The 23717-nt window shown below is 36.0% G+C and overlaps 1 protein-coding gene across 4 annotated transcripts in view; it reads right to left on the bottom strand.

Moving 5' to 3' along the window:
• mxt (Eukaryotic translation initiation factor mextil) overlaps positions 1-23717 on the bottom strand; it is a 322652-nt gene that overhangs the window by 38201 nt on the left and 260734 nt on the right. For all 4 annotated transcript variants that reach the window (XM_090377627.1, XM_090377628.1, XM_090377626.1 and 1 more), the window contains one exon: positions 14105-14196. In XM_090377627.1, coding sequence (XP_090233753.1) covers positions 14105-14196 — 92 coding nt within the window. The remainder of the gene's footprint in view (positions 1-14104; positions 14197-23717) is intronic.

Below are 23717 nucleotides of genomic sequence, written 5' to 3'. Positions count from 1 at the left end.
TTAACGAATTATATATCCTTATGATACCTTATGATTCATCAGGTATAACAAGCAGAGGACAACAGAAACTGATAGCTCGCTAATTGTAGGTAAACACATTGCAAGTGTTAGCCCTCGATAAAGTCCTTTGTAATGTGTATCCACCAATCTATACTGCAATTGGCTTGACATGGGAATTTAGTAATTATCCTTATTTATTTGTTTTATTTTGCCTATAACAATTATATGTTTCCCTACTAGGTTATACCATGGACCAAAGTCAGCTAGGATTGATATCACATCCCTTAGTTACCACCTACTCGTTCATACTATGTTCATAGTTATTAAGACTGATGTAATGTTTTATCTAGACATTGATGGCATTAATCAGCTCTTCTCACCTTTATTAGGTCTTTGATTTTTTGGTTTTTGCTATAGTTTTCACTGTTTGCATCACCTTCACAATTGAATATTTTACCTTTCAACTGTTAACTATTTGCCATATCTACTATATAAAGGGGTCTGCCTGCGTTTTGACTTGTCTACCAGGATACCGCCTTAGTATATCCACTATGCATACGTAATTGTAACCCTTACCATAACTTACATTCGTATTAATTATAACCTTTACCTTAACTTACATATCTTAGTAGCCTCTTGGTCCATTTAGTTTAATCTGGAGAGGGCATTGCACTATTGTTGAATTTATTTACCATGAGTTTTTACACCACAATTAATATGAAAATGCTACGTCGGTCGCGTAGAATAATCTGTACCGCGGATACCACTGGGGCTCTGGGTGGTCCGATAAGTCCCAATACTAGCCACACAGCATCTAATGCTTTAGGCCCACTGGAGAACCGCCAGGAATTTAATGCAGGGGGATCTGATTATACTATGACTAATAATACACCAGACCTTGTTAATCACCGCGGTTCACATCTAGATACCACACTGGCCAACCACAAACTTCCGGTAGATAACTTTAATCTCTTAAAGTTCAATACTTGCAGGAACACTCGATGTCAAACTTGCCCTTTGATGAATAACAAACACGTCACTAACTGTGCTGAGGACCCTACCTTCTGCCATGCTAGAGACATAATCTACCTTATCACATGTAACACTTGCTTGGCTAAATACATAGGACAAACTGGGGGAGAATTACACATCAGGATTAATACGCACAGATCCCACATCAAAAATAATGTTAACCAAAAAGACACTGAAATACAACATTTCCAGCAGCATAACTTTAATGACATCACCATCACCATCTTAGATATAGAACATAAACATAGAACTAGGCTTGAACTAGAAAACTACAACATACTGAAATACAAAACCCTTTATCCTTATGGTTTAAATAGCCTATTTAATGGGCATTGCTACACCAATAAACCTACTGACAACTGTATCTACAACCTATTCCACATTGTCAAAAGACCCTCCTTCAAATATAAAAAAGCTACAGATAACAAATCCTCTTCTATTACCAAAATAGCAGCGCACACTAACAATACCCTGGGCAGATTTGAAGATGTATTAAGCTCTTGGGATGTACCTATCATACCCGTCAAGCTTATACACGACACTACCTTTAGCCTGAAACTGAGTAAACTCAGAGCCTTAGCTAAAGCCAATGCTACCTATAACCACATCAACATACATTTGAACCACCTACTGAAAGATATCTTCAAATACAGACTCAGTAAGAACCACAAAGCCACCACTGAATATATTAACATTAAGTTTAGTCACATCTTGCTAGACCACATAAACCTTAACCATCTCATGAACATGTATAAACAAGATCTGCCAATCAATAATTTGACCATAAATACTAGATTCAGTTATAACAAACCTATAGGTCTTATTGTATGTAATTATAAACAGGTAGTATGCAACTTAGACAAAAGTGATGCCGAGGCCGAATGTTTCTGCCATTTGCCCCAATATCTTAAATATGTAGACATAGATCACAAACACATTATTACTGGTGACCTTAACATCATTACTGATCCAGATTTACGTAACTTACTTTCCTATGGTTTTAAATTTAGGCCCAACACCACAAGCATCACCAAAAAGATGTATAAACTTATATACCAGGACTTCTTGCACTTTTGTCTAAAGTTATCTTATAAATATAATATACCGCTAGAAGCTTTCCAAAAATGGATATCCCTCACTTATCAAGCGGTTCACAAACAGCTTGCATTCGTACACAGAAAATCACTGCCTGCCAAGACCTTCGATTTGGGAAAAGCTAAGCAACATCTAAAAAAGTTACAGGCTTTATTTATCATCACCACCATAGACAAAGCTGCTAACAATTACAGTTTTATATGCAAAAAATTCTATACTACCACAGTGCTAAACGAACTGAACCACAGTTCTACCTACATACTTGAGACCACAAATAATACCACCATCAGGAAAAAACTATTAGCTATGCATAAAAAATTAAAATTTAACAACCCAAACACTAATTTTCCATTTGTCTACTGTATACCAAAATTCCACAAAACACCTATCAGCTTCAGATTTATTACATCTTGTAGGAATAGTTATGCTAAAAAGCCACATAAAAAACTGGCCTATCTACTAAACATCATTTTCAACAGCATTGATAACACTAGAGCTATCCGCAATAACAACCCTATTCTGGATTTTCTAAAGCACAATAAACATACCACTGAACATATCAGCACCTATGACTTTAAAAATCTCTTTACCAGTATTCCGCACGATAGCCTAAAACATGTACTCGACCACTATTACCAAGAACATAATAACCTGTTACCATGCAATCTTCCATATTGGAATGACCTGACAAATATATGCATATTCAAAAGCTACATCTACAATGGCACCAGTATATATAAACAAAAAACTGGGATCGCCATGGGTGCCTGCAGTTCTAGTCTGGTAGCAAATCTGTACCTACATCACTTTGAAGTTAATATCAACAAAGATATAACCTTTTACAGATATATCGACGATGTTATCGTCTTTAATCATCCTAATTTCCTCACTGATGCCGGCCATGTCTACCCATCTGATTTAGAAATAGTGGCCACCAACATAGATAGCACTAAAAAAGCCAATTACTTGGATATCAGCATACAATTGCACAATAATAATCAGTTAAATACCTCCGTATATGACAAACGAAATACGTTTGGCTTTAACACCATCAGCCTTACTAACTGGCACTCAAACATCTCCAAAAGAATCCAAAAAAATTTAATATTATCCCAGAGTATTAGATTAGTTAAAATATGCAACAACGCAGACAACATAATTAGAGCTCTTACAGTCTTTAAGCATAAGTTATCTGAGAATGGATTCCCAATACGCTTCACAAATATAAACCTACATACGGCCATGCAAATAGCCTTAAAAAAATACCATAATAACATCGACCACCATCATATTATAACTGCTGTTTTGAGGAAGTAAATCTTCCACCACTGGATTATATTATCTTGACGGTTTTACAGAGCCTGTAAATATGTATATAACTAGGCACTGCCTTAGGAGCATATTTAATACAGCTTACACTCATTGAAAAAGTTGTACCTGTATTTGCTTCTAAGGCAGTAATCAATTCTTAGCTTCTTTCTTGCCTTACTCTTCCTTCATTTTTCAGGAGAACCATCTACCACCTGCCTAGCTTACCGTTGGCTCGCAGGCCATCTGGGTTTAAGCTATAAATTATTTTCGCATCCAACTACTTGCCAGTAAGAGGGCGCTGGCATCATATACAATACCTATATATTTTAACACGCATGCCACAACGTGGTTTTTTTTCCCGCGTCGTAGCTTTGTGGTAAGTCTGCTTTACTAGTTACACATTGCTGTAAGTAATCAGGAACTAGCCATTCTTTTCTTCATTCAATAATTTATATTATTATGTTATTTTATTTGATTTTATTTTATTTCATATTATTTTATGCTTTCCAAATTTTGGCTATACAACTCTACTGCAATACCAGGTTCTCTTACTACAAGAGACGGGAAGTTACGCTCCCGGTATTTTCCGAAGTAATTGCTTTACCACTCTTCCTTCACTTTAACTATACACTATCTTTTTCTACATTTCATACCTCAAGAACTATTAGAGCAATTCGAGGGGGATTGAGGTACTATCACCTTCCTATAACCTTGTTTCCGTTCTCCTTTCTTTAGCATAGCTGACTATCTTTTATCATCAAATAACAAGTTTATAAAGCATTATTGGTTCTCTACTATCACCATTATTTGGTTTTTACATTGTTTTCATGGTCTGGGCTATCGGTCGGGCTAAAGTCATCTAGCTTGTTAACCACCTTAAAATTGTTTCCCCCCCCCCACCTTATCTAAATATCTCATACTATAATCTAGTATATCTTAACGAATTATATATCCTTATGATACCTTATGATTCATCAGGTATAACAAGCAGAGGACAACAGAAACTGATAGCTCGCTAATTGTAGGTAAACACATTGCTAGGGTTAGCCCTCGATAAAGTCCTTTGTAATGTGTATCCACCAATCTATACTGCAATTGGCTTGACATGGGAATTTAGTAATTATCCTTATTTATTTGTTTTATTTTGCCTATAACAATTATATGTTTCCCTACTAGGTTATACCATGGACCAAAGTCAGCTAGGATTGATATCACATCCCATAGTTACCACCTACTCGTTCATACTATGTTCATAGTTATTAAGACTGATGTAATGTTTTATCTAGACATTGATGGCATTAATCAACTCTTCTCACCTTTATTAGGTCTTTGATTTTTTGGTTTTTGCTATAGTTTTCACTGTTTGCATCACCTTCACAATTGAATATTTTACCTTTCAACTGTTAACTATTTGCCATATCTACTATATATATATATATATATATATATATATAGAGAGAGAGAGAGAGAGAGATAGAGAGAGAGAGAGAGAGAGAGAGAGAGAGAGAGAGAGAGATAGAAGTGAATCACCAAGAAAAAGAAGAATGATGATATCCAGTAATGATGATATCCAGTTCAGGACCTTGGGTGTGCCAAGCTCACACTCACCAGATTGGTTTTGGTTTAGATTTTATTGGCACATTAGCAACTAAGGCTATAAGCCATACTCACCAGATATGAGCCCCTGAGGTTAATATGTCCTAGTTTCCCAGATCAGTTTAAACCACAAGGATGAAGAGTTGTTTTCTTGCAAAAACTATTTGATTTATTTATTTATATAAGTGAACATTTGTGATAAAGACTCCCCCCGTCCAAATAATTTGGAATCTCCTCTGCAAAAACTTAATCAGGATAAGGGAATTGTTGACATCTCAACAGGGAAGGATACTCATGCCATATCTGTCTTTTCTCTTCTTTTACCACAAACTGTACATTACTAGTAATAAAGCAATTCAGCATACCACCTGGATATGCTTTGTATGGTCTTACATGAAACAACATAAAAATATAAAATAGATAAAAATTCTTTAGTGCAAAATGCAATAATATTTCTGCTCCACACATTGAATTATAACAATAACACTGGTTAAAAAGGTTTTGTTAACATGGTTGAAAGTAAGTATTTTTTGTTAATTTGTATGTGCTGATTACAAATATGACAGTAAAAAGTTTCTATCACATCACATTTTTTTAGAAAAATGCAAAAACAGTTTTAAAAAAAAAACTGTAAAATAGCTTCAAAATCAACAAAATTGTCCAACATCGCATTCTGTACTTTTCCTGGTCGAATTTATTGTAACAAAAGAGATATATCAATGTTGTTTAATGGTATACTAATATTTCTTTTTAGTTTTATGGCCCTGAGGAGTAACCACTGAGTTATATTGCTATGATCCTTATTATGTGGTAGCATGTTTGGAGTGCCACGCACAATGGAACTCCCTATTTCTATTCCACCACCTAGTTGTAAAGAAATCACTATTCTAGAAGAAAAGCAAGAGACACTAGAGCCCATACCTGCCCCCTCAATATTTGCCAATCCTAGTTACAATCAATTTTTGGAAATTGAGCAAAGTGAACTTTGCTCAATTTCCAAAAATTAAAAGCCAGTTTCCAAAAATTAGTGATGCAAAGTTGAAGGAGGGTTATATTCGTAAGTCCACAAATTAGACGGCTTTTAAAGGATGAAATCTTTGAAACAAACTTAACGCCACTGAATTAGCTGTATGGAAATCCTTCAGAGCTGTTGTTAGTGGGTTTTTAGAGAATAAAAAAGTAGAGAACTATAAAGAGTTTATAGAATAATTGTTGCATAACTATCAAAAGTTAGGATGCTGAACGTTGCTGAAGATACACTTCCTACATTCACACCTGGACTTCTTTCCAGATAACTTGGGATCTGTCAGTGACGAGCAGGGGGGAATGATTCCACCAAGATATCCAACACTATGGAGCAGAGGTATCATGGACGATGGGATCCAGCAATGATGGGTGACTACTGCTGGTTTCTGATAAAGGAGGACCATTCTGCTCATAAGAGGAAAAAATAACTGTAAGCAGTATGATTTCCTATTTTTGCCTTCACTTTTGTGGGTTAATTGCATACTTAAATCCAAATAGGTGTTTATAAAGTTTAAATATGTTATTTTTAACCCATTTGGAATGTTTACTGGTTTTTATTTCTATTTCAAGCAATTAATTTACAAGAAAAGTAGTCAAGTACATTTAGATAAGTAAAAATTCACAATTTTTGGGAAAAAGGAGCACAAAGCTATAATAACATGAAAACGTGATGTGCTATGAACTTTCTACTGTCATTTTTGTTTTAAGCACATGTGATTTAGTCAAAATCAGTTGCTTTTGTTCATATTATTGAAAAAAAGTTTAAAATTGTTGGCTAGTGTATTCAAAGTTCATCATATAGTTTCTGAGGCTGCCTTCATTTTGAATTAGAAGACCTCATTACAACAAATAAAGTAAAAAGTTCTCAGAATGATTTTTCTTTTCATCCTTTTTTTTTTTTTTTTCTTTTCTTTTAAATAGTGAATCTACATACTATTTAACATTTCCTCCCAAGTCCTTGAGGCAGTGACATATATATTTGTGACAGTGATTGTTAAGTTGTTGGAAACTGTCTTCTATCATCTTTAGTTAAGATTTCTATCACAGCAGCTCAGGGGGGCACTAGGCTTTGGCCTCCCCAAAAAAAGATCAAAATGAACAAAAAAAAAAAAAAAAAAAAAAAAAAGTAATTTTCTCTATGTAAGAAAGTTGCTCTTCTGATGCTCAGTTCCTCCCAAAGAAAAACTCTGGGTGTGCTAATGCAGAAGCTTAGACGTAGCCGAGTGGTCAGAAGCACGAGTGCAATAGCATATGTTCTTTGAGTGGACCAGGGTTCAAGCCCATGACTGCTAAATAAAAAAAAAATTTCTTGTTTATACTCCAGCATGACCACCAGGTCAGTGGAGTTTACAATAAATCAATCAATACAAATGTTAATTGTATTTAGTAGCCATGGGCTTGAATCCCTGCCCACTCAAAGAGTGTGTGCTATTGCATTCACGCTCCTGACCACTTGGCTACATCATAACATTTGTATTGATTGATTTATTGTAAACTCCACTGACCTGCTTGTTGTGCTGTGTATAAACAAGAAATTTTTTTTTTTTTATTTGAAATGATAACCATTTAACAATTATTTTATACAGGAATATCTCGCACAGTGCGGCTTCAATCAGTATGGGATTCACTATAGGGTGGTTTATAATCTAGGACTGCGATTGATTATCAATTAATTTCATTCTTAGTCTACCTCATTACTATTTGTATTTATTACTTTTCTGACTAATCATGCATAATTATTTCTAATATAAAAAAAATCCTTATGATACGCACGTATCATTATTTTTCCCATTGAAACTATTCTCCATTTAGTGCTGATTCAGTCAGTGCAGTAGTTTTTTTCCAATGCATTAACTGCACTGTGCAAGATATTCCTGTACACAAGAAAATGGGGGATGGGGGAATCAGTTTGAGATCTTGTATGTGGTCTAACCAAGTTACTCTGTGTTTAGTGAAGAGTGCCATGGTAGCTGGGGGAAGCTAGAACCTAGACAGTTGAAGAACACAGCTAATCAAAATTATATTTTATTAGCATTATCATAGATATTATATTTCATATAAAAAGAAAATACTATATCATGTAAACAAATAAAGATAGTTACATTCCAAAACATATATAAAAAAAAAGAACTAGACATTTTTCCAAGTCAGTAATATGCTGCACTAATTATTCTTTTTTAAATAATTACAAAAAAAAAATCCCTCAATAGTTCTTCACCTCATCGCAGTGATGGGGCTTGAGTGCACTGACAACCTCAAGAGCCAAGAACTCACAACCTCAATAGCTACTAGTAGGGTCAATCCAAGTTGGACAGGTCTTTGTGAGGTAGGAGCAGACTAAGAGAGATACCTAGTAGAAGGAAACTCCAATTCAAACCAGTTTACAATAAATGACTCTTTAGCCCAGTAAAGAAACATATCTAAGAGAAGGTGCTCTAAATAACACAGCTGGACGATGGAAGCAGCCCTTACAGTACAGGCAATGAGTGGGGATAGAAGCTATCTAAACACTCACTGTCCTGACTGCTTAAGTGATAGATTTTGTCATTACAACACTGCAATGCAAAAAGCCAGCAGAGGGAAATTACTGCACTATTCTATTCATAGAACAATCACCATGGCAAGAAAACTAAAACAACCCCCACCCCCTGAGTTCCCAGCATCCCTTTAATGGGACAAAGGTAATAAGAATCACCAGTCTCAAAATGGTGAATCTTCTGCAAACTGGAACATGGAATGTCAGAATACTGTCTGTTGCGGGAAAATTTAAAAATGCAACCCAAGGGATGAAAAGGTTTAATGTACAGGTGATGGCTTATGCTAAACTAGGTGGCCTAGTTCAGGCACACATGTTTACGAAGACGGGACCTTGTACTACTCTGTAAATGACAACAACAACATACACAAGCATGAAGTGGGGATCCTAGTCAGCAAGGATGTCTCCAAAAGTGTCCTCAACATTGTGCCACATTCTGAGTGAATAACGTTACTCCAGCTGAAGGGACAACCTTTAAATGTCAACATAATTCAAGTATATGCTCTGATGCTGATGATAAGGCAGATGTGGAAATTTAACATTTTTTACACAGAGCTGAAAGAAGTATCAAACTAACAAAGAAACAAGACCTAACTACAGTTATGGGAGATCTGAAAGCTAAAGTTGTAAATGGTAGATCTGATGAAACTGTAGGAGAATTTGGTCTTCAGGTAAGAAATGAAAGAGGGGATTGGCTGATGTAATTTTGCCAAGAGGAGAACTTGATCATTACAAACACCTGGTTTCAACTCCCCAAAGGAAGGCTCTATACATAAAAGCTACCCCTAGACATTAAACAAAACGTGATCAGAAACCAAATTGACTATATCATGATTAATCAGCATTTCCGGAGTAGTATTAAAAACAACAAGACATACCCCAGTGCAGATATTGATTCCGACCACAATCCAGTCATAACTGAGATCAAGCTGAGATAGAAGGGTATTAGGAGAAAGCACCCAATGAAAAAAGTTGACTTACAGAAATTAAAAAATCCAGAAATATATAAGTTAATGAAGGCATGCCTTAATGAAAGAATGCAACACATCTTTAACACAAATTTAAGGCTCAACTGGACAGGTATTTCGAGCGAACGGAGGGGTGAAATGGGAGTGGTGTGTTTTTTTTTTTTTTTTTTGGCTGATGCTGAATAAGCTTGCTTTCTTGCATCATATGCCTCTACTAATGCTAATGCTAATCTCCAAAGGCAGGAGGAGAGGGGAGTGGAAGATCTTTGGGAGAGTTTTAAATCTGTTCTGACTGAAACGAGCTCAGTAATTCTAGGTTATGAGAAATGTCTGAAGGAGGATGTCTGGATGACAGATGAAATTTTGACACTCACGGAGCAGCGTAGAGCATTTAAGAACTGCAATGCACTAAGATACAAGGAGGTAAATAGACTGATTAAGCACAAAATTAAAGGAGCTAAAGAGAGGTAAATCACAGAAAAATGCAGAGAAATAGAAGCATTGCAAGAAAAGCATGAGTTCAGTCTTCACAAAAAGATTAGAGATTTCAGAAATTAATAGAAGGAAACAACCAACTTCAATCTGAAACAACAAAGGTGAGATTATTATGGAAGAATTTGAAAAACTGGACATGTGGGATAAATACATAAAAGACCTCTTCGTTGACGACAATGATGCAGTGATAGGACTATCCATCATGAGATCAGAGGTGGAGAGGGTGATTAAATCAGTGGAGGGGAAAAGCCAAAGGACCTGATGAAATCAGAACAGAAATAGCCAAATTGCTCGACTATAAAAATACCGACATTCTTGTTGAATTATTTAACAGAATTTATGACATGGGCAACATCCCCTAGGACTGGAAGACGTCAATGTTTATCATTCTTCCAAAAAAAAAAACACTTGTGGAGCAGCGTAGAGCATTTAACAACTGCTGTGCACTAAGGTACAAGGAGGTGAACTTAACACTAAACACCAGGACATGTGGAGACTTCAGACTAATCAGCTTGATGACCCAAGACCTCAAAATGTTCCTAAAAATAATTCAAAATTGGATTTTCAGGCCTTTTGAGGAGTTGATGGATGATGCGTAATTTGGATTTAGGGAAGGAGTGAGTACAAGAGAAGCTTGATTTTGTACCCAGTTCATGATGCAAAGGTGCAGAGAACAACAGATCGGTGCCCATCTTTGTTTTATTGACTCTGAGAAGGCCTTTGATCAAGTCCAACACACCAAGCTCATCGATATCGTTGAGGAGTCTGGCCTTGATGAAAAGGACATCCGAATAATCAGAAACCTCTACTGGAACCAAAACAGCACTGGTTGTAGTTGATGGCAGAAAGAAAGAAAACATCAAATTTTAACATGGAATTGAGGCATGGATGCGTACTCTCCCCCACCTCCTGTTTAACATTTACTCGGATGTCATCTTCAAGAAAGTGTTAGACAGAAGAAATGAAGGAATATCTGTCAATGGTATAGTGACTAACAACCTTCACTATGCAGATGGCACTAATTTGTATAACTAATATGCAGGACTTACAGATACTCCTCAATCATATGAGTGAGGAAAGTGAAAGAACGGGCCTCAAGATTATGTCAATAAGACTAAGCTCGTGATACTTAATGGGGTGATGCCAACACCTCTCATGTTAAAAGGAAGGCTGATAGAGAGTTAACAAATTCAAATATCTAGGCTGTTGGATCAATGACCAAAATGGCCAGGCAGTATTTCCTTAAAATGAGATCTGCATTGTGCAATGGAAATCTGGATCTCCACCTTAGAATCCACATAATGAGATGTTACATTTGGTCACATGTAAGTACTTAATGGAGTGATGCCAACACCTACTATCATGTTAAATGTAAGGCTGATGGAGAGAGTTGACAAATTCAGATATCTAGGCTCTTGGATCAGTGACAAAAATGAATTGGATATGGAAATAAAAGCTCAAGGATTGAAATGGTAAGCATTGATTTGCATTGTGCAAATCTCATTTTAAGGAAATGAGAACCACTGCATGATGAGATGTTACATTTGGTCAGTTTTTTTTTATGGTGCTGAGACATGGACACTGAAAACTAACACCTCCAAGAAAGTAGAAGCATCTGAAATGTGGATGTACAGAAGAAAATTAAAGATACCATGGACAGCAAGGGTGACCAATGAGAATGTCCTGCAGAGAATTGAAAAAACAATTTGAATCGGTTTTTTCAAGAGCTGCTAAAGAATGTAAAGAAAAGAAAATGGCATATCTGGACACCTGATGCAGAACAAATATGCACTTCTATGGTTAATTACTGAGAGGAGAATGGAGGGAAGAAAATCTGGGAGAAGATGCATATCATGACTAGATAACATCAAGAAATAGACAGGATTGAACAGTGAGCAGCTGTTAAGAGCTACCAGAGCCCAAGAGACATTCACTGTGGTGATTGCCAACCTCCGTTAAGAGAGAATACATGGAAAACACACACACACACACACACACACACACACACACACACACACACACACACACACACACACACACACACACACACACACACACACACACACACACACAATCAATAAATCACGGATCACAGTTAATCCCACCCCAGATAATTGATTTATATTGTACTTACAAAATTTAACCAGATTGGAACTGTATACAAGTGCAGTGTTATAGCAATATCTGTACCCTGCCCCAGCTTTGAGTCCATTTCTCCCATGTTTTAGTTTTGATTATGTAGTTTGGCCTCATAATGAGCAAATCATTTCTTTGGAATAAAAAAAAAATACTAAATAAAAATAATAATAAATAAAAAAAAAATACTTATCATCACTTTGGTTAGTTCCTGTTCGCTTGGAATTTTTATATGCCACTTGTACACAGATGCAGACTTCTTTAATAGCATACAAAATCTGACAATGGTAAACTGCTAACAATCACAGTCATTTTATCAATGAAATACACCCAATGCTCCATTAATGTATGCAATGCATCTGTGGAAAACTATACATTAACCAAACATTAATTCCTATATAAACTCATAACTTTCTGAGGTAAGTTCCTGAAGATTTGCAAATAATTTGATTTTTTTAAATGAAATATGAATAAATATAATTACTGCACACACCTAATAAACTAATTCTGTTTGAAAAATCACTCAAAGAAAGCTGACAAGTTGCCTTCTTTTCACCATAACGAACTTTGTAGCATAGTGACATCATGAAAGCCTCTGACAACATTACTGCTTCTTTAAACATAGGATCATAATTCTCTATTATTGACTATTTTACCTTCACCATGATTTCTCTTAAACATCTGAGGTTAATGCTCTTTGATGGGATAGTGGAGATTACCATTGTTTCCTCTCTTTCTTCAACTTGTATTTGTGCCTAAAACAGAATGAAATCGTTCATCGTGAACTCTTTTCTATGAGACTCCAGCTACTCACTCACTCACACCTTCAGTATCCACTTTTAGGTTTCAGGTTTGTGTTTCACCACGTCTGAAATTTGATTTGTGTTATTTTCTTGTTTCTTACCTGGCATAAGGATGTTATATCCATTTCCAAAACCAAATAGAGTTGTCTCTTTCTAATCAGTAGCAGCAATAGCTTGAGCCATGGTTCTCAAATAATACTGCTTAAAGTTGAAAATGGCCCCTTGATCCAAGAACTTCTCTTTTTCACTACACCAGTTCCAGTGGCAACCTCACTTTGCTTTCTCTTTTCAGTTATCTGAACAACACAGTAAAAAAGTACTTTTACAAATTACTGTTCTACTAAAAATATGAAAACAGAGAACATAACCAGAGCAGCAGCATGCTTGAGACTGCCAAAGTGATACCAAAAGTGAAACAAAAACTTTTGTTTTAGTTTTGCTTTTGGATTTATAAGGCATATTGGCTTTTAATTTCATAAATAAATGTTTTGTTCATGATCCAAATGATTCACAAGAATCAGGAGGGTGTAAAATTACTGTAGTCACTTACCGGGATAATAACAACATTATACAGCAAAGATACAAAACTATATGCAACTACAGATAAGTATACCTATATTGGACAAGTGGTATCAGTGTGGAATGCATGCATTATTGGATATATATTAACTCAATGTATGGTAAGCAAGTGTTAGTATATAGGGAAATCAGAATGCAATGCATCACTTTTTACACTGGAACAAGGACCATGAATGAGCCACTCATCAATTTCTAAACATGTTGGAATTTGTATACTATATCTAGATAAGTATATCGATTATGTCAAATTTTGCCATTCTCCCAAGTAAAGGAGATTATTGTGATTTTTTCCCAAGAACTTTTTGAATGTATTTTATAGTGACAATAACTGATGCAAATGGTCCACAAAATCTGCAGTTTGGGGTTACAGGCATTTTTCTTAAGACTTGACACTGCACGACCTTTCTGAAAACCGATGGGATCAGTTCAACAATGCTGTTTCCATATAACTTATGTAACTTAAAATTTAATTAATTTAAATAACTATATCAAACTGAAATTAAGGTGATAAATTTCAGATTATTTACCTGCTCAAATGCTTCTTTAGAGCTAGATGGAAAAAGTGGCTGCCTAACCACACTAACAGAGGAAGGTTCCAGTAGCTTGGAAGGTTGACAATCTGAAATGAATGAGACTATTAAAATAATGATATAATGCCGTACAATCTGCATATACATGTAACCAGGCATTAAAAAAATAGACTGTGCACCTTACTGCAATTTTCAATCGAAAATTAAAAGTATCCATGTGTGTGTAAAAGACAGGCAAAGCAGAGTATAAATTCTGGCCAAGAGAGCTGAAAATGGAGAAGTGAGTTAAACTTGTATGTGAATACATGAAAGAAGAGAAGAGAAGAAATAAGACAGGCACTTAAAAATGGTAGTGGTGGAATTGCAAGCAACCCAGATGACATGCAGCTCAATTGAGCAGAAAGTTTGCAACAATCTCTACAATTGAAAATACATTTAAACCAGGAAGAAAGACTGCAGAGGCATTAGCTTGTTGTAAAATAAGCAATATAACTATTACTGAGAAGTGTTTCTTGCATAAGGGCTGAACCATACCTATCCAGTTATATCAAGGGGGCATATGAGTGTAGAATGTGTCATACCATTAGTAATGTTAATAATATTATCATTAGAGTCTAGTATAATATCCTGAGACTCAGGACCATGTACTGGTATCTGCGAGCATGGCGCATGTTTTCTCAGTTGGGGCCCGGGTGTGGGATATCCAGAGCAATCCCCTTTTGCATTGCCCTGCTTAGACTGAAGAAGAATCACGTTTCTCTAACTCAAAAGAATGAACTTAACAAGGTGATGGGAAACAGACTGTTGACTGTAATTTCAATGTTGGGCAAGGTCATGGAGTCTACAGTTAAATACACAATATAGGGCTGTCTCGATAAGAATAAAATCCTCAAGGGATTACAGGATGGGTTTGTGAAAGGAAGATCTTCCCTGGCTGACCTTATTAACAACTATCACAAGATAAAAGAACATATGGATGTAAAAAACATATTTTGATATATACCTAGACTTTAGCAAAGCTTTCAATACATGGGAATTGCATTAAGTGGATAGGATGGTGCAGCATGAGGAAGCAAGTGACAGTTCTGATTGCTTTCTCATGCTGTGAAAGCTATAAAACATTGTTTAAGTAAGGAATTGCCTCATTTCATATGCAGCAATAAGTAAAATAGTTTTGCTAGCATGAGGCTTTTGTTCAAACTTATTTTTCTATCTGCTACACACACACACACCCCCCAGATAAAGGAACTACTAGTTAAGAAGTGATTTTCCTTTTGCAGAGGAAACTATAATGATTTTAGGCAAGTTTTAGGATATTTTACACCAACTATGAGATATTAGCAGTAGCAAATTATGCAAGAAAACAAGCAAAATCTTCCCATTTCATCTATCTACTCCCTCCAACAGTTTGTCTAGTTTTTTCTTGAATTTACTGCTACGGCTATGAATAAATTGAATGAAGTGGACATAAATAAATTCAAGAATTTATTCATATCCACTTCCACAACATCAGATGGAAGTTTGTTGGCTAAATACAAACTTCCACACATCTGTTCTGCAATCTGAATTTATGTCCCCCCCACTCATGTGCCTAGTTTGAGCAAGAAGAAGAATGCCATTAACATTAAGCTTGCTCAATCCATTCGCAGCCTTAAACACATCTCAATCAGATTGCCCCGCAGGTAAAGAGTCTCCAGATTCTGCAATTTGCAAAACTGAAGCCTTCCTTGGTATGAGTACCCCCTTTATTCCTCTCACCAGCCTCACTGAAACCTAAAAAAATGTGAATTTTAAAGCACCGTGAATATTTTCCGCCATAAAAAAAACATGGGTGTGGCTAAAATTATCTTTCCCGGTCAAAACAGCGCTCAGTGAGTGGGGGGAGAGGGGTGACAAAATCGTGAGCGTGGATGTTTCTTGCTAATCCTTGTTCAGTATGTGTTATGCGCTTGTCATGGAAGGTTTCGTCATTTGCTTTTAATTTATATGCTTATAAATTGAATAAATGTATCAATTTATAAATTGATATGCTTAAAAAATGATAAATCTACCGTTTTTCAGTGTAAAAGACTTTTTCGAGTGTGTTAACGGAAGAAAGTGACTTTATTGTGGACAATTTCTTTCTAACCCCTACAAAAATATGGCTACGAATAACAAGAGAAATGTGAAAATATCAAAGAAGGTGATGACATTAGCGAATAAAATTGAGTTATTAGATAAAATTTCTAATGGTGAAATTGTCTCCTCAGTGGCAAAACATTATAAAATCAATGAGTCAATGGTACGATCAATCAAAAAATCGGAAGAAAAAATCCGCTGTAGGTGAAAACGCGCTAATTGCTTCAAAAATTTGCTCTGTAACTCGTGATGTTAAATTAGAAAAGATGGAAAAGGTTTTAAATCTGTGGACAGAAGACCAAACTCAAAATAAAATTCCGTTAAGTTCACTCATCATTCGTGAAAAGGCAAAACACCTTTATCAACACTTTAGCGAAACTGGTGTTAGCACTGGCGTGATAAGTTTTTTTGCTAGCAAAGGCGCTGGTTTGAAAGATTTGTTTGAAATTTCTAATAAATACTACATTTAATATTAAACTGTTTCTTATTTTCATTTCGATGCCATATGCTTGCATTTACTATGTACTGTCTATATACATAGTCATATTACGAAGGTACATATAATACATACATAGACAAAATTTTAGACTAGTTTTTCTTATATATTTCATACTTTGGAACGGAACCCCTTTATTACTATGGAAGCCATAACTCAGTATTCGCGTTTTCGGTATTCGTGACATTTCTCAGGAACGTAACCCCCGCGAATAGCGGGGGTTTACTGTATATATTCCCCCCCACCCACCCTCCCTCTTTCTTTTCAAAAGTGACACTACATTCGTATGTCTTAATAGCAATACATGTGAAGCATTCACAGATTGTTCAAAGCTAACAATATTGCATTGAAACTACGTTTAGTTTCAATGCAACATTGAAAAAATAATTTCTGGATTTCTGTTTGTCAGATTTTAATGAAATTTGGAATGTCTCAACAAATATTTTAAAATCTAAATATAAAATTTCATGAAAATTCATCCACTGGGAGTCAAGTTGTTACTTATGGACAAACAGACAAACATAGAAAAGACAACAGGCATATATATATGCCTGTTGTCTTTTCTATGTTTTCTATGTATACATATAACGTGAATGTGCCTAAAAATGGATTTACAGATTAAAAATCATGATGCTACAAGGTCTCTAGATACTGATGGCATTTCTCTACTAATGATTAACACTGGTTCTCCAAAGTTGTGTTTGTGTCACCTTTTACAATTTCTTATTCCACTAGTTCATTTCGTTCTGTACATATCCATCATATTCCTAGAAAGTGACAAATCCCTTCATTCCAATTACTGTACATTGCTTACCTCAATACTTTTCAAAATAATAGAGAAAATTCACCAGACCACCAATTCTCATACTACCTTTATCATTGATGTGCTTAACGATCACAGATATGTGATTTCCACTGGCATTGATTCACTGTTTATACCTTGGTTTATGTAACTTACTTGTGGACAAATTCCACAGATTTTTTTTCTTTCATTTTTTGTTTCTTTTCTTATGAAAGCTCCACACATGAAAGGTATCAGAACCTACAGTATTTAGTGCCATGCATGGGCTGAAGGCTGAGAGGACAAAAAATACCAGTTGACATTACAGGCACTCACTCCATGACTTACATAATACTTGACTTCCGTAAATTTGACTTTATGTAAGTTTTTGCTGTCCTGTGCAAACTGAAAAAAAAAAAAAAAAAAAAACATGGAAACATATTTTGTACCCCATAGGAATAAATGGAGGTACTGTGAAAACATCACAATGTGAATTCAATAACACTTTTTTTTTTTTTTTTTTTGGCAATTCTTTCAAAAACCTTGGAAGTTGAAATTTTTGCTACATAACTAAGCTATTTATCTCTCTAAAAGGTCATTTTTATAATGGAGCGCTACCCTTTCATCGGTGTGATATGTTCCATTATAAGAATTTATTATGAACGGCTTTGTTGATATTTTTCTAAAGAACATTTCTGGAGGTCAGGACCATAAAACAATAAAAACAATTTGCACTTTCTTGTTTATTGGGCTTTTCTGTTAGTGCTTCTAATTATAAATGGGTAGTAAACTCAATCTGTGATAATTCCGATAAAGGAAATGTGGGTTTTTACGTTATTATGGTGAAATGTGTTCCCCTTCACTGAAACCTTCAATCATATAAGAAACATATATAAATTTTCACAATCCTCTCTTCTTGTAATATTTACTTATTCATCATCATCATCATCATCATCAGCCATTTTCAATCCACTGCAGGATGAAGGCCTCTCCAGCAACTTTCCAGTTCCTTCTGTTTTAGCACTGGCCATCCATTTACTACTCAAAAACTCATGAATTTCATCTATCCATCTCTGCCGTTGTCTTCCAGGTTTTCTTCTAGCTCCTCTTGGGTACCATTCTGTTATTTTCTTAGTCCATCTGTCATCATGTCTTCGAGCTATGTGTCCTGCCCAAGACCATTTTAGTTCTTTAGTTTTGATAAGAATGTCCTTTACTTGAGTTTGCTGCCTAATCCATGTGTTTCTCTTCTTATCTAACAATCTGATTCCCAATATAATTCGTTCCATTCTTCGCTGTGTAGTTCTTAGCTTCTCTTCCATTCTTTTGGTGAGTGCCCAAGTTTCACTTCCATAATTCATGGTGGGGAGTATACATTGATTCATTATTTTACATTTCAGACAAACTGGGATATTGCTCTTCAGTATGTGACTATATTTCCTGAATGCTATCCATCCAAAATTTATTCTTCTCTTGACTTCCAGCCATTTATCATTATTACAGCTAATAACTTGTCCCAGATAAGTATATGACTCCACCTTTTCAATTACTGCTCCTTCAATCATTATTTCCCTTTCCGTGGCATACTTGTTCATCATTACTTTTGTTTTAGCCATATTCATCTTTAGTCCAAAATCCTTACTAACTGTGCATAACTGATTAAGATTTTCCTGTAATTCTTTGGGATCGTGGCTTATGACCACAATGTCATCTGCAAATCGTAAATGGTTTAGGTACTCTCCGTTCACATTGACTCCTTTCTGCGACCAGTCTAATCTTCTGAAAGCTTCCTCAAGGGCAGCAGTAAACAGCTTTGGAGATATCGTGTCTCCTTGTCGAACTCCTTTCTCGATTTTAAATTTGCTACTGTCTTTGTTTAGTCTAATAAAGGATGCAGCACTCTCATATATTTTCTTCAAAATCATAATATATGGAGTATCTATGCCTTGTCTTTCCAGTGCCTGAAACATTGCCTTATGCTGTATGGAGTCAAATGCCTTTTCATAATCCACAAATGCCAGGCATAATGGTGTTTTATATTCATTTGCTTTCTCCATTAACTGTGATATTACGTGAAGGTGATCCGTAGTTTAGTAGTGGTCATTCCCTGACCTTTCTGCATCCTCCGTATTTGGTGGTCACAGGCTTGAACCTCGGTCTAATCAAGAAGCGTGTGTTACACACTGCTGCTCCTGCCCACCTGGCTATGGAGGTGCCACTTATTACAATGATGAAGGGAAAGTGACCAACAGAAATTGCAAGTGGTGGCAGTGCTAGGAAATCAAACAAATTTGATTTAGAAATGATGAAAATGATTAAGAAGTAAGAAGCAGGACACAGTTTGTTATCTATTGCACGGGAATTAGTTCTCGCTGCTTTAACAGTGAATGCTATTTCAAAGGACAGTGCGTGTATAAAAGAACATGTTAAAGGATCAGTGCATTTAAGATCAACAGTGATCACAAAACAGTGTTCAGGTGCTATATTGAAGATGGAAAAGCAATTAATAATATGGATGGAAAATCAGATTCAGAAGCAAGTGCCCCTGAGTCCAATGGCCATTCAAGCAAAAGCAGGAAGTATTTATGAAAATATTAAGGATGAGCATGGCAAACCCCAAGCCAAGTTGATGGCAAGCAATGGGTGGTTTAATAGGTTCAAGCATCGTGCTGGTTTCCACAACGTTAACATATGCAGTGAAGTCACCAGTGCAGATTGTGCAGCAGCAGAGACATTTTGTGATGTATTGGAAAAAACCCCTTCTAAATCTTCACAGCCCTCAACCTCTGCAGCAGCATACTCAGCTGGAGACGTTGATTCTGACAACGATGCTCAAAAGGTAAAACTTGCTGGCGTTATGCCTGTCCCCCTCCCTTCAAAGGAAGAGCGCTGAATCTCCTTTATTTGGTGTATTTGTCCCCATAATCACATATTCTTCTGTGGCTTGGTTGCACTGAATAACTAATAGTGTTGAAAAGAAGTACTTGCTCCAAGCGCAGAGGTTCGCTCTCCTATGCACAACACGGGCCTGCAGAACAGTGTTGACAGATGCTCTACAGGTCTTGGCTGGGCGATTTCCGGCTGATTTGCAGACCATCTTGTCGGCGTTACTATACTGTAGTAGAAAGAACATCAGGAAAACTGTGTTGGGAGTTTCCTCTTGCCCAGATCTAAATAGGATATACTCAAGATCTGATTATAAAGAAGAGAAGGCAAGAATTAAAAATGAACTGATGGCTGAATGGCAACAGAGGTGGGACACGAGTGAAAAAGGACGTGTCACCCATATGTATCTACTGAGAGTTGACATATTAAATGTGCGGGCAAATCCTTGGCAGCAATTTGGACTACATGCCACTTTTCTTATTACTGGACATGGATTGGCAAAAAGACTCCACGAGTTGGGACTTGTGGAAAATGATTTATGTTCTTGTGGGTTACAAGAAACTAGTGTCCATATTATGCTCCATTGTGATCAATATGTTGATCTAAGAAATGAATTGGAGATAAGTCTAGGTAAACTTGAACAACAAGATCTTTGGATCATGTTCATGGATAGGGCTCTCCTATGGTATTTTAATAAGTTTGTGAGTCTAGTTTTTAAACGGAGAGCAAGGCTAGATAGTAGTTCCCGCCTCTTCGTGGCTGGGGACAGTAACACAGCCAATATGTAAGACGACGATAGCTAACACTATATCCTTCTTGGCTGCGGCTAAGAGGATTAGTGCTCTCCTAAGATGCGTTGTGATGTTGAATTTTATATAGTATTTTTTATTATTATAATATATTTTTAAGAACAGCTTAAGATAATATCACTGAAGAAGCATAATCCATATATAAGCATAGGCTTAGGAGGTGGACTTGCTGAAGGTGAGTTGAATGAATGTCCCCCTCCCTTTTTTATAATTTTTAAATTTTTGTAATTGCACACTTCATAATTTTTCCTATGCATGAGATAAAAAAAAATTGAATAAATAATTCTATTTACATGTTCATCGAACATTTCTTTTTTGCTTCAATCAAATTCAGCAAGCATAGTTGCAAGTGCTGCATAGGCCTTTAGCGAAATTCTGACTTATGTAAAATTTGACTTACGCAGAGTTCCACAGAACACAACCCTTACGTAAATGTCTGCGTATTTGAAATTCTGGAGATTGTAAATTTCAGGGGAATACATATGAAGAGGGTTGTTACAGAAAACATAAGTAGAAAGAATAAATTAGGAAGAGAAAAAGGAGGTTTTGTCAGTCTGGAGTTGAACAGTGAATGAATGCTGACTGGATGTGACACTTGCTTAGACTGATTTGGAAGAAAGTGGGGGAATTGCAAATATCAAATCAGAACAGATTTCATGGAAGTGTCCATAGAAAAGTCATGCAGCAGAAACTGAACATCTATGAAACAGAGGTGGAGAGACTTTATAAGAAACGGGTCATTAATTAATTTGACTTCCCTCTTTTGAATGGAGTCAAGAAGCTTGAGAGGATTTGAGAATATTTGGAATATTGTTCTGACATCACCACAGATGTCAGAACAATATTCCATAATAAGGAGAAGTTCAGATTTGTACAGAGTTAACAGTTGTTTAGAAAAAGAGTAATACCAAGAGAAGAACAGAAAGCTCAGTTTTTGGGGGGCAGAGGAAACAATATTTGTGATGTGCTTTATGCCTGGAGAGATTAGAAGTTACAGTAATTCCTAAAAGAGATATGTGGTCTTGGCTAGAAATCTGAGTGTCATCAAAGATGAACATAGGAGTAGCACACCCTTCTTTGGAAAAAAAAGATAAGTCAGGACTGAGTTTTAGAAGTATCAGAGTTAATTAAGTTTTCTTTGCCCCATTGGAGAATTACTGGAAATCAGTACTTAAACAATTGGTTGTGGATATTTGAAAGTTGAGGATGTTTGTGTAGGTCAAGGGTTCTCCAACTGGGTGGTGGAATGTAGTGTTTTATTGTCAGCAAAACTATAGCCAGGACTTCTAGTTAGTGGAAGAAAGTTATTAATATACAAGAGGAAAAGTGTGGAAGAGAGCTGAACCTGGGAGAACAACAACAGTGGAGAGGTTAGAAGACAGAGAGTCATCTACCATCACCTGCAATGAGTGTCAGAGAGAAAACTCCATATCCAATTGAAAAAACAGTTGGCAATCCATAAGATGGGAGCTTATTTAGAAGACTTTCATGCCAAGCATAGTCAAAGGTATTAACAATGTCAAGCAGAACCGCTTGAGTTTCAGTAAACTTTCCACTAAACTTTTGAATTTGTCCAAAGACAAGTAACAATAGGCCAGTATATTACTAGTGGATCGACACTGACAGAAACTACATTGGCAATCACTAACGAGATGAAAGGTCTCAACACAGTTTAAGAGTTAGCAGTTGAGGAATTTCTCAATGGAAAGAGTAGAAGGAAAGTGCAATGGGACAACAATTGGACAGGAGGAATTTGTTGCCCTTTTTTTAAGATCTGGCTAGATATAGGCAAATTTTCAAGCAGAAGAAAAAATACCAGTGGAATAAGAAAGTGTAAAGAGGTGACACAGAATAGGAGTAATCACATGAGCACAGGTTTTGAAATTAAGTGAAAAAATTATATCAAAAACCTAAAATCTCATCCTTTATGTGAACCTTGATTTTCCAATAAATGTGCTAAGGCATGGTGCAAATCACAAGTGGTTTGTAGCCAAATTTTTATTTTCTGCCTATACTAAAGCTTAAAACAGTTGTTAATCTAACCTTCATTTTGAACAGGATAAGAACAGAAAACCTGCTTTTTGTCCAAATGGTAGTCAAACATTCTGCTCTCTTGCAAGAGCTATTCACAACTTTTCTGTCTCTACTCCCACCTCTGTTCAGTGGGGTAACTATGCCAATGCAGTGCGTTGGGGCCCATGACCAAAAGGGGACCTACTGCCCGAAATAGGGAAAAAAATTAATTGAGTAAAAATGTAAGTTTTTTAGTTATGTTTATGATAAAATTTACTATATCTATGAAAATATATATTTTTTCACATAAAGCATGTTTACCGTTAGCTCGCTGCACAGCACAAGCAAAACTGCAGTAAACAGAGGTGAAATGTTATTAGCATAGCTGCTGCTTCCACGGCAAATTTTAAGGATTTTTTATTTTTATCAAAACAAATATTTTCAGGGGGACCATGCTAAACTTTACACTGGGACCCGCCCACTTTTTCTAGTTACAACCTGATGGTT

This window comes from Mastigoproctus giganteus, chromosome 7, assembly GCF_048544385.1.
Source record: "Mastigoproctus giganteus isolate SK-2022 chromosome 7, ASM4854438v1, whole genome shotgun sequence".
Lineage (NCBI taxonomy): Eukaryota > Metazoa > Arthropoda > Arachnida > Uropygi > Thelyphonidae > Mastigoproctus > Mastigoproctus giganteus.
The sequence above is the reverse complement of the archived record's forward strand: the minus strand, read 5'-3'. Positions and strand labels throughout refer to the sequence as shown.